Source organism: Ursus maritimus, unplaced genomic scaffold, assembly GCF_017311325.1.
Source record: "Ursus maritimus isolate PB19 unplaced genomic scaffold, ASM1731132v1 scaffold_20, whole genome shotgun sequence".
Taxonomy (NCBI): Eukaryota; Metazoa; Chordata; class Mammalia; order Carnivora; family Ursidae; genus Ursus; species Ursus maritimus.
The window spans coordinates 24,629,879-24,642,591 of NW_024424453.1; the positions used below are offsets into that span (position 1 = coordinate 24,629,879).

General features: G+C 38.6%; 1 protein-coding gene across 1 annotated transcript; it reads left to right on the forward strand.

The window, feature by feature from the left end:
- Window positions 1-1,184: 1,184 nt before the first annotated feature.
- DBR1 (debranching RNA lariats 1) lies at window positions 1,185-12,502 on the forward strand. The gene is made up of 8 exons (XM_008708108.2): window positions 1,185-1,526; window positions 2,149-2,273; window positions 4,367-4,447; window positions 6,193-6,278; window positions 7,933-8,157; window positions 10,684-10,764; window positions 11,008-11,153; window positions 11,620-12,502. The coding sequence occupies exons 1-8, from the start codon at window positions 1,330-1,332 to the stop codon at window positions 12,311-12,313; spliced, it is 1,635 nt and encodes a 544-aa protein (XP_008706330.2). The 5' UTR covers window positions 1,185-1,329; the 3' UTR covers window positions 12,314-12,502.
- The last annotated feature ends 211 nt before the right edge of the window (window positions 12,503-12,713 follow it).

The window sequence follows — 12,713 nt, forward strand, 5'->3', positions numbered from 1 at the left end:
CTATATGTTAATTGAATTTAAATAAAATCTTAAAAATCAAATGGAAAAAGTTAAATTTAACAATGCTGTTAAAAGCATCTCATATATTTAAAAATCCAAATCAGAAGGAAAATATAATATTAAAAAAATTGGAAATACTAGATTCCCATTCCTTTCTTCTCTCTTGATCAGTTTAAACACCACGACAGTTATATCTTGTAAATTTGAAAGAAATTGCCTGTAATCCACTCTGGGTACAATGTCTTTCAATGGATTTCTTCAACTTTTCCACTATTTTCTTATTGTCATGTTTCTGTTAACATCTTCAGCTTACTTTTGAATTAATTCTGGTGTCATTGTTCCTACAATGTTATTTTATGCATTTTTTAAAAAAATGACAGATGTATTTTTAACTCTCTGTATTATCTTGATCAGATTACATTTCTTGATTAAGTTGGCCAGAGGTGTTCTACTGTTTTGCTTGTCTGTCTTGGCCACTCATTTTTTCAATTGTTTGGTTCTTTTTCCTCCTGGACATTTTCAAGACATTCTTCAGCTTTCATTGAGCCTGCAGTCTAGTTATGCAAACACCTATTTGGTAGGAAAAAGAAGAGTCCCTGGCCCCTTTTAAAAAAATAACTGATAATTTTAGAAACCCCCAGGGAGTTTTTAAGTTTTATTTAAAAATTATTTTTAGTTTGATGTGTCTTTTAAAAAATCTTTTAATTTCTAATTCGCTTTCAGGCAACTATCTTTGCTGTGAGAGGTTTGTACTGGGGGTTAGCCAATGCCACGGTCTCACTTGTTTAGTCTGGCTTAATTTTATCAAACTAAACTACTGTTCCCGGGTTTAAAAAAAACACACTTCTGGTTTTGATTTTTTTAAAAAAATTTATTCATTTATTTGTGTGTGAGAGAGAGAGAGCGCAGGCAGAGGGAGAAGCAAACTGCCCGCTGAACAACCAGGAGTCCAATGGCTCGGGAGTCAAACCCGGGACTCTGGGATCAGGACCTCAGCCGAAGGCAGACGCTTAACTGACTGAGCCACCCAGGCGTCCCCTGGTTTTGATTTTTATCATCTGTCAGACTGCTAGAACTCAAGGAGCCAGGAAGACAGGGAAAGCCCCAGCCGATTAGAACGCTCTCTCAACCCCTGTAATTCTTGCCCTTTCCTATCCCTCTCGCGAGATTTGGAAACCGGAAGTGAATTCTATTTCAGGCGTCTTTTCGAGGGGTGGGTTCATTCAGTGTTGGCGGGAGCCGAGCGGTCTCTCGGCTCTTTGCTGGCCGGCCTGGGCTGCCTCTGGTGTAGGGACTTGCGGGCAGCGCTCCCCGCCTCGAGCCGGCAGGATGCGGGTGGCTGTGGCCGGCTGCTGCCACGGCGAGCTGGACAAGATCTATGAGACGCTGGCTCTGGCGGAGAAGCGCGGCCCCGGGCCAATAGATCTTCTGCTGTGCTGCGGCGACTTCCAGGCGGTGCGCAACGAGGCCGACTTGCGTTGCATGGCCGTCCCGCCCAAGTACCGCCACATGCAGACCTTCTACAGGTGAGCGGCGGGGTCCGGGCCTCGGACCAGCGGTACGAGGTGTGACTATCCAGCAGTGGGTGGGAGAGAGCCCGGACTGGATTCGAATTCTTCCCTGCCACTGACTAGTTGTCTTACTTAGTTACCTTCTTTGTTCACGCTGTGTCTCGGAACGGGTGTTTAGTAAATGTCACTTTTCTCATTTCCTTTCACCGGTCTTGTCTGTTTACGGAAGGGACCGAAGCCTGAGGGGGAAACCTGCAGGAAGAAGCTGACAGGTTAATCTACCTTGTACTTGATAGGACTCTGGGACTGCTTTATTTACTGATCCAGGAGTTTTTATTGGATACCTGCTTTGTGCTCGTCCGCGTTCTAGAAGCTAAGGTTAAGAACTGACAAAGTTCCTGACCTCATTGAATGCACACTGGCTTTGAACCCAAGGTGGCAGCCCCTTCATTCTTAAGGACAAGCATAGGCAATTCGATTAGAAAGAGATTTTTAATTTTTTTATGGTGAGCTCAGATTTTTCCTTTGGACCTTATTTTGCTTTTCTGCTATGCCCAATTTTATAAGCATGAGTTATTGCTTTTCTCTATGCCTGATTTCTGCTATACCAACTGACAACTTTACCCTTATGTTCTAGGTATTACTCTGGAGAGAAAAAGGCTCCAGTTCTCACAATCTTCATTGGGGGAAACCATGAAGCTTCAAATCATTTGCAAGAGTTACCCTATGGTGGCTGGGTGGCGCCAAACATTTATTATTTAGGTATGTGTAGGTGGGTAATTTTTTGGTTTGGAATGGAAGAGCCTGTCAGGATTTGTGTAATAGTTGGGCAGCATCTTGAGATGTATAGTGTTTTGGGAATGCTTCTTAATTTAAATAGTTAATTATGAAAATGTAATTAAAACAGTTAATTTAAGTAGGTAATCATGAAAATATGTCCGTGCTTCATCTAGTGTTTTAAGCAATATAGATAATATAATGTAATAATAAGTATAACTGCAAAGACCTTTTACACTATTTGCAATCCCTTTATTTTTCTCTTACTCTCTTAAATTAAGAAAACTTAAACTTATTATAATGGAATTTGTTAAACATACACAAAAGTAGAGAATAGTATAATGAATCTTTGTACCTATTAACCAGCTTCAACAACTATTATCATTCTGCCATCCTTATTTCAACCCCACTCCCCTCCAAACTTTTTTGTGGGAAGAAGTGACTGGAGTATTGTAAAATAAATCCCAACCATTAGATTATTTCACCTGTGAATACTTCAGTACATATTTTTAAGAGATAAGGATTTTTTTTTTTTTGAAGATTTTTATTTATTTATTTGACACAGAGAGAGACAGAGGGAGAGAGCAAGCACAAACAGGGGAGAGTGGCAGGCAGGGGAGAAGCAGGCTTCCCGCTGAGCAAGGAGCCCGATGTGGGGCCAGATTCCAGGACCCTGGGATCATGATCCAAGCCAAAGGCAGCGGGTTAACCGACTGAGCCACCGAGGCTCAGATAAGGATTTTTTAAAATATCACAGCTACAGTACCATTAACTAAAGTAGCAGTAATTCCCATTATCTGTTGCCTGGTTCATGTTCAGATTTCTGCGATTATCACAAAGAGGTTGGTTTTACAATTGACTGTTCAAATAGAATCCAAACAAGATCCACACATTTCATTCTAAAGCCCCTTAGACTATAACGGTCTTTTTTCTCCCCCACGCAGTGTTGTTTATTTGTTGAAGAAAATGAGAAATTTGTCTTATAGAATTTCCCACTTTCTGGATTTAGCTGATTGGAATTTCTTATGTTCTTTAACATGTTCCTTTTCTCCTCTGCATTACTTGTAATCTGTGTTTAGATTCATAGTCTGATTAGATTTAGGTTCAGTTTTAGTCCTGTTACACTATACAGTCCTTTATTTAAATGTTTTTAGTGGGGTGCTGGGGTGGCTCACTCAGTTGAGGGCACGACTCTTGGTTTTGGCTTAGGTCATGGTCTCAGCATTGTGAGATAGAGCCGAGCCCCACTTTGGGCTCCTCACTCAGCGTGGAGTCTGCTCGAGAGATTCTCCTTCTCCTTCTTCCTCCGCCTCTGCTCCTCCCCTAGCTCGTGCTTTCTCTCTCTCAAATAAATAAAATCTTTTTTTTTTTTTAAGATTTTATTTATTCATTTGACAGAGAGACAGCCAGCGAGAGAGGGAACACAAGCAGGGGGAGTGGGAGAGGAAGAAGCAGGCTCATAGCAGAGGAGCCTGATGTGGGGCTCGAACCCAGAACGCCGGGATCACGGCCTGAGCCGAAGGCAGACGCTTAACGACTGCGCTACCCAGGCGCCCCAATAAATAAAATCTTTTTAAAAAAATAAATGTTTATAGCTCTGATGATGACACCATAACTTCAGACATGTAATTTCTCTACCTTGTTACTGGTTGATTTTTTGAGAGCTGCAATATTGTGAAAAGATGTTTGAAGTTGGTCAGTCAGAAATGAAATATAGAAACTGCAGGTTCTTTATACCTGTTCACTTTCAGATTTATAACATATAAATCCATCATAGGACATTTTTCCTTATTCCCCCCCCAACCCACTGTATGTCTGTTTCTCCCTTACCATACCTAATCTCATTTGTTCCTTCCTTTCTGCTTAATCTCTTGCCTATCTGCTTCTAGGGCTCTTCTCCCTAGTCTGCCATATATATTGTTGGCATATCACTATGTAAAAGAGTAACTTCATCATGACTTTTAATTTTCAAATAATTTTAGGACTGCGTGGAGTTCTAGGCCTTTAAACTATTCATTTAGTTAGTAAAGAGATTACTTCTGCCTTTGGTAATTTTATTTAACTGTGTACTTTTTCAGGTTTGGCTGGTGTAGTAAAATACCGAGGCGTAAGGATTGGTGGCATCTCTGGTATCTTTAAATCTCATGACTATCGAAAAGGTATTATTCTGAGAATTGTTTTTAAACCTAAGAACTTGCATGCCTCAGAGTAACTTAAGCATAATATATAGTTTGACTTTTTCATTGGATTTTTTTCTCTGAACTATTATTACTTTTTTTAATGAAATATTTTATACATATGAAAATGATGAGAACACTAGAACCTACTATTTATGTATCCACCATCTAGTTTTATCAAGTCTTTGTATTTTGTGACTTTTAATTAGGATTTTTAAGAAATGAAACAGTACAGATACAGTCAGAGCTCATTGTTTATCTGTCCTCAGTCCCATTCTTCTCCTTTTATCCTTCCCTTTCCTCACCGGACAGTCATTCTTCTGAATTTGGTATTTGTCATTTGCTTGATTATGTCTTTGCGAGATGTGTAACAGCTTTAAACAGTGTATGATATGGCATGTTTTAAACTTCATGTGAATGTATCGTTTTGCAGCTTGCTTCAATGTTTAATGTTTTTGAAATCCATGTTGATACATCTCACTCTACTCATTTTAATTTGTGAGTAGTATTCCATTGTGGAAGTATACCGCACTGTGCTTATTCATTCCATTGTATCTGAAAAGATTATACCTTGGTTTTAAAGTTAAAGGAATAACTTGGGTTCACAGGGATTTCAAAATTTTTTGAGTTGGCAGCTAAAACTTATATCCTCAATGTAACTGTTAAATCACAAGTCTGTTCTCTGCTGCGCTGTTCTCCATGATTCTGAACTATTGGCACAGGAGTACAAAAATAGGCCATCTCCTTCATGGCAAGTGTGGGTGCAAACTGTCCTCCACTCTTTGGAGGACAGCTGGTAGTCTGTGGAAATTATAAAAGTACTCTGACCCAGGAGTTCTATTTCCAGGAATATAATTTACAGATATATTCCGCAAGTGCAAAATGATGTGTACACATTTTTTTATTTTGGCTTTGTTTGTAATGGCAAAAGGTAGGAACTAATTAACTATATCATGATAAAATAATACAATGTAGTGCTATGAAGCTATTTTTTTTAAGGAAGAGAAGTATCTCCATGTGTGAGATACAAAGAACTCCAAGATAAGTGAAAAAAACAAGGCACAGAACATGTATAAACTATATTGCCATTTGTGTGAAAAAAAAAAAAAGGAAGGATAAAGTAGTTTGTGTATTATTATATGCATTGCATACTTGATATCCCTGGAATAAAATACTAAAACCTGATTAACACTGGTTGCCTCTAGGTAGCGTTACTGGTGGCTGGGGGACAGGAATAGGAGGATCCCTGCCTCCCATTGTTTTAGCAGCTTTGTAGAAGTAAAATTTACATATATTTGAAAGTATACAATTCAATGATTTTTAGTAAATTTATAGGGTTATGCAACCATCCAGATTTAGAACATTTCTATCATTCCCAAAAGTTTTGTAGTTAATCCCTGCTCCCACCCCAGCCCTAGGCATCACTGGTCTACTCTTATTCCATTCTGATGGTATCTTTTAAATTTTAAACTATGTGAATAACCAACATATTCCATAACAAATATAATTTAATTTAAAAAATTATAAGCCCCTCAATTATTTAGATTTCTAGTTAGTGATCACTTATTAATAGAAAATACCAGTATTTTAAGAGCAGTGTCTTCATAAAATTTTTAAGAACCAAAAGCATTAACGACAGACCTCAGGTTTGGAGAAGTGTGTGTATATATTTGTATTTGCGGTATTAAGGGAGTTGAATATAGCTTATTTCTCTTCTTTAATTTAAGGTCATTTTGAGTGCCCCCCTTATAATCCAGCTACAATAAGGAGTATATATCATGTGAGAAATATTGAAGTCTATAAATTAAAACAGGTATGTAAAAAGTACATTATAGCAGACTTGAAAAAAATGTTAAAGTAATTCTGTACCAAAGTGTATTTTGATCATTTTGGTATACGACTTCCAAGAAGAGCTTAATTCAGTATTTCTAAAATTTGGATCTTGAGTTGCTTTTAGGAGGTTCACAGATGAACATTTTTTAATTCTAATGTTATGAATTTATTTTAGGGAGTAATAATAAAATAGAATATTTAATCCATGATTTCAGGTATCACTACTTAGGATAAGGCTAAAGAATATATATTGCCATAAAGTGATACTTTAAAGAAAATATTAAAATATTTTAAATAATGGTATTAAATAGGAAATAAATAGTGGTAAAAAGGGTAGAGAATATGGTAAAATTGTGAAGGTGGTATTGGAACACTGGCTTAACTGGAGAGTAGGTGAAACTAGGTTTTTGTTTGAGGACGCATTAAATGCCTGACAACTGAGCTAAGCAGTTTTCGCACGTGATATTTCATATAATTGCCACACAATTCTATGAAGTAGGTGTTACTCTGACTTCATCATGTTAAGGATGCGAGGCCAAGGCTCAGATAGGTAAGTAGCCTGCCCTGGATTTCCCAAGGAGTTAAGGGGTGGAGGCTGCCTGATGCCCTCAGGCCCTTCCCACCATACCCTACAGTCTCTGCAAGAGTTTGAGGATGCTTTGCGGGCATTTCTTTAATACCTTGCTCATGACAGTTACCTAGCTGGAATGCTTTTTCCCTTTTACCCACTTCAGTCCTACCAGTCTTCAAAGAACCAGCTTAGATACCAGTGTTCTAGTTGTTTGTTTGGTTTGGTTTTTTAAGTAGGCTCCATGCCCAGTGTGGAGCCCAACTTGAGGCTTGAACTCATGACCCTGAGATCAAAACCTGAGCTGAGATTAAGGGTCAGACGCTTAACCAACTGAGCCACCCAGGTGCTCCACCAGTGTTCTAGTTTAAAGCCTATCCTGAAATTTCATTGCATTTACTGCCTGAATCAGTTATTCAGTGATTAGTCCTATCTTGTATTGTCTTGAACACCTAAGTTATTTTAATTTAGTTTTCTAAGTATTTATTGCAGATTACTTGAAGGTGCTGGGGATCAGTAAAGTATGGAGTGTATTTTGTGGCCTCCCCGTGAAGACACCAGCCACCTTAAATACCTCTACAATAATTTATGTAGTAAACAGAGTTTTTTAGGTGTATGCTGTATGAGTCCATTAGGGAAAAAATATATATACCTTTGGGTTTTATTGTATTATTTACATTAGAGATCTCATGAAATCTGGTGTCTCTGTATCTTGAAACAGTTTCTTCAATAGAAAGGAAAAAATGGCGGTTGTTATATATTTTAGAGGCCCTATACCAAAGACATAGCTGGCTGACAGTCTGATCAAAGTGTGTCTGTATGGCCCTACCTTGCCATGGAAAATAGGGGTGATTTGTGAGGAGAGAGAAAGCAGTTTCTCCTGGTTTAGATGAGTAAGTTTGGTATTTCTTAGTCTTTCTGTGACCTTCGTAAATGAAGTTTCCTTAGAATGAATTACACAGAAATCTCAAGCTCTAAGTGGGCAAATGGTTGTGTAGTGGTGGAGAGAAAGCCAGGGATTGCTTTTCATCTGTTTTTAAAAGTTTTCTTTCTTTTTCTGTTAAAGCTGAAGCAGCCTATGGACATATTCTTATCTCACGATTGGCCAAGAAAGATCTATCATTATGGAAATAAGCAGCAGCTTCTTAAGACTAAATCTTTTTTCCGACAAGAAGTGGAAAATAACACACTGGGAAGTCCTGCCGCCTCAGAGCTCTTAGAGCACTTCAAGCCCACGTACTGGTTTTCCGCACACCTTCATGTGAAGTTTGCAGCCTTGATGCAGCACCAGGTAGAAACCAAAAATATTTATTCTTTCATCTAACAAACACTTATCAAATATGTGCGGGCTAAGGCACTATGGGCACAGTTGTAAATCGAGAGAAAGAGATCAAAGATAACTTTGCTTTTGTGAGTAACTCCGTATGCTTGGGGGGAAGAGACACGCAGGTGATTATAAAATAGTGTAATAAATTTGTGATGAAAAGTGCAGGATACTGTGGGAGCACCTATGCCATACTGTGCTGAGATGAGGGTGCGGACGGGAGATGAAGAGATTGAGAAGGTTTTGCAGAGGAATTGATTGTGCCAGGAAGCAGTAGAATCCAGGTAACACCATCCAGGTAGAGCGATCAGTGTGCGCAAAGGCTGGCGGCCTGAATGCCTGGCGCGCTTCGGGGGCTGCAGCAGTCCCTACGGCTGAGGCAGAGGGAGAGACGGGGCTGGAACGAGATCGTAGCTGCTTTCTGGGCCACGCTCTGGAGTGTGGGTTTTAACCAGAAGGTAATGGGCAAGGTTGAGGAGTGATAAACCAGATTTTCACTTCAGAAAGATTAGTTTGGTAGCAGTTTTGTGTATGGATTGTAGTTAGTAAAATGGGAGGCATATTTAAGCAAAAGATGCGGTTCTAACCTGCAGCGAAGAGGGAACACAGAGAAGGCAGGTTCCAGAGAGATTTTTGGAAGCAGAATCATCTGGATTTGGTGACAGAGGGACTCCCAGAATTTTCCTTGGGAAACTGTGCATATGATAGTGCTCGATGGAAGGTAGCGAATAAATTTATACTTACAGTTAGGCTTTTATGGAAATGTGTGGTTCTCCCTTTCCCCTCCCATTCTCACCAAACTCTGACTTTCCCCATAAAGTACTCCATAGGGAAAACGTTTAGAAAATGCTGGGTTAACAAGGGTAGAGATTTCTTCTTGAAGGCTTCTATAGAATTTCTGAGAGTTTTTAATGTGTTAACGGGCACTGCTTTCTCCAAGAGTGGAATGTGGTGTGCAGTGCTTCCTGAACTTGACCCAACACTTTTCCGTGGTGGGGGTACACTTTAATGATATTCCTCAAATACAGTTGGAGAAGTTCTGTTTGAAAACATTCCTTTAGGCCCTTGCTGTTGTGGGCTTATCCTCACGCCCCAGTTTCACTGGAAACAGGAAGCAAGATTACTCCTTTTATTTTCCTTTGGGCCACTGCCAAAGTGATTATCCTCTTTTAATGTCCAACTCATCCATTTCTATCAGTCACCTGTTCTACGTCTGTGTTACTCTCTTCTGTCTCCTAGGGCTCATGACACTCCTGGATTTTTACTGAAGCATCAGATTTGGTCCTTTCCTCCCCATCCATCTTTTGTTGTCAACCTCAGGGACTTAAATCTCTGAATTAATATGTTTGATCCCTTTTTCTTAGCTCCTCAACCTCCTCTGACTTTGCCAGTGTTCTGTCTCAGCCCCTTTTCCAACACCAAAAACCACCTTTCCTCAGAACTGCCCTGCTGCCACTATCTGCCTGTAATCTGTGTGCCTTGCACGTCCCTTAGTCCCTCACCACCAGTGAACTGAAACCTGGCCTGCAGCAGGATGGCCCATAGCCTACTTCCTTGTCTTTATTCCTCCATGTGCCTTACTCTTCTCCCTGAGTCACTTTTTTACTACATCCAATATGAACTTTGTGTTTGTGACCCACCACCTCCTGCCCGTGTTTCTTTCTGCCAATTCTTTTTTTTTTTAAATAGTTTCATTGGAGTATAGTTTACATAACGTATAATTCGCCTACTTAATTGTACAATTCAGTGAGTTTTAGTATATTTCCAGAATTCCAGATGTTTCCAGAGCAAACATCACGTAGCCCAGTTTTAGAACATTTCCAGCACCCCAGAAGATCTTTTGGGTCTGTCTGCTGTCAGAGTCCTGTTCTCATCCTCAGCCCCAGGCACCCATTAATCTGCTTTGTGTCTCTCTAGATCTGCCTCTTCTGAACATTTATATAAATGGGGTCAAAAATCTATAGTCTTTGGCTTGTGGTTTCTTTCCTTTGCTTGTTTTTAAGGTTCGTTCATGCAGCAGGTTTAGTATTTTTTTCATCTTTATTGTTGAACGATATTTTGTTCTGTGAATGTATCATATCTACTTTTGGTGTTGTATCTAAGAAATCTTTGCCCAACCTAAGGTTATAAAGATTTTTCCCTATAATTTCTTCTAAAAGTTGTTCAGTTTTAGTTCTGCCAGATCACTTTAAAGCTCTTCTGTTATCATTAACCTTTGCGTTATGTGCTTTGATTTAACAGTATCATTATTATCATCAGCATGTGTATCTGCTTTTACTTTTGTAAGGAAATTGAAGCCCACAGAATTCAAGTGCCTTGCCCATCATTACACACGTGGTTATAGAACTCACTTATTTTGGAACAGTGACAGTTGTTGCTTTGACACACGGCTTAGGGGTGTGTTTAATAAAGATTCTTTCCATCCTGTTCTGTGTATGACTTACCTGTGATGTTTTAACATTTTTTTTCTTAAATCATGGTTCATATTTCTAGGCCAAGGATAAAGGACAGACAGCCAAAGCAACCAAATTTTTAGCCTTGGACAAATGCTTACCGCATAGAGACTTTCTTCAGGTAAAAAGAAAATGAAATAGCTTTATAATATAGTTTTGCTCTTTCAGTGATTAGAAAAATAATAGTTTTCCCTTTAGAATTTATTTATGCTCTCTATAATTTATGTATTCTGAGAATTCTTTGAGGACAACGTTAGTGTTTGTAAGCTATTAAATTCCTTTTAAATTTTATTGTTATATTGAAATTCTTAGAATATTAAAAATAGAAATGTATTTCTTAAAATTACCGATTTCTTTTCTATAGGTAATAGAAATAGAACATGACCCCAGTGCTCCTGAGTACTTAGAGTATGATATTGAATGGCTCACTGTTCTCAGGGCTACTGATGATCTTATTAATGTGACTGAGCGCCAGTGGAATATGCCTGAAAATAATGGCCTGCATGCAAGGTACGTCTGACCTTATTTAGGGTTTGCTCTCTCTGTTGCGTGCCTGATTTTTGTCCTTTCCACCTTTTTCTTTTTTTTAAATCAAGGGAATTATTGTTAAATGAGTGTCAGAGTAATTCGGGGTTTACTGACTGGTATAGAAAACTACAAGTTTTCCATCTGGGATATAAAAATGGATGATGAATACCAACCCAAATAAGTGTATAAATGAATAAGCGTGCGTAAAACTATAATATGATGGGATTTGAGTCACACATTAATTTATACTTGTTTTAGAGTGTGAGCTAAGAACAGTTTTTTTTAAGAATTGTTTTTATTTCAAAATGGTCCTTTGGCAAATTAACTACAATTTTATTAGATGGAATTTTTATGTATGGTTTATACACACGAAGTCCATAGTTAGATTTCATCTCTTATTGTCTGAGGCTCATAAAATGTAAAAAGCTATTGTTTTGGACTTTTGTAGGTGGGATTATAGTGCAACAGAAGAAGCTATGAACAAAGTATTGGAAATACTGAATCATGACCTCAAAGTTCCATGTAACTTTAGCATAACAGCTGCTTGTTATGACCCTAGCAAGCCACAGACGCAAATGCAGTTGGTTCATAGGATCAATCCTCAAACTACTGAATTTTGTGCCCAACTTGGCATCACTGACATGAATGTCAGGCTTCAGAAGGCCAAGGAAGAACATCCCTTGTGTGGTGAATATGAAGAGCAGGATGACATGGAGAGTAGTGACTCTGGAGAAGACCGTAGTGAATATAACACAGACACATCTGCCCTGTCCTCTATTAATCCAGATGAAATAATGTTAGATGAAGAAGAGGAAGATGAAGATAGTATTGTAAGTACGCATAGTGACATGAATACACCGTCTGTAGAACCTTCTTCTGATCAAGCTTCTGACTTCTCTGCAAGCTTCTCTGATGTCAGGATCTTGCCGGGTTCCATGGTTGTATCATCTGATGATACTTTGGGTTCTCCAGATGGCAGAGAGGGGAAACTTGGTGAGGCTGCAGAGTCAGGGGATGGAAACGACTTAACCGAGTTGCCATTGAAGAGGCTGAGTGATGAACATGAACCTGAACAAAGAAAGAAAATTAAGAGGAGGAATCAAGCCATCTACGCTGCAGTGGATGATGACGATGCAGCATAAGACAATTTACTTGTCTTAGTATTATATGTAGATATGTGATTTTTGAGACCATATTTTTAGAGTTGGATTTTTGACTCAAGATTTAACTTTGTAATAATGAAGTTACTTAAGAGAATTTTAGTTAGGTATTGACTTTGTCTTTAGTCCTTTGTATATTTCAGATAAAAATATTAAAATTTCATATATTTACTTGATCGAGTACCTTTTTTTGAAGATGTGTATTATTCACTTTCATTTTTTTCAGCAAGCACTTACTGAATACCTACTTTGTACCAGGCACTCTTCTGTAAGATGGCACTATAAAGACGAGTAAGACAGGGATTTTTACCTTTAAGGAGTTACTACCACTGTGAATATTTTGGTGTATAAATATGGCATATTTATATTTTGCTTTGCGAAG

Bases quoted from the DNA above. Each gene is read 5' to 3' on its own strand.
- DBR1 (XM_008708108.2), top strand. From the start codon at position 1,330: ATGCGGGTGGCTGTGGCCGGCTGCTGCCACGGCGAGCTGGACAAGATC. The intron at 4,448-6,192 runs GTATTATTCTGA...CTTTAATTTAAG, and splicing joins ATCTCATGACTATCGAAAAG to GTCATTTTGAGTGCCCCCCT. The intron at 6,279-7,932 runs GTATGTAAAAAG...TTTCTGTTAAAG, and splicing joins AAGTCTATAAATTAAAACAG to CTGAAGCAGCCTATGGACAT.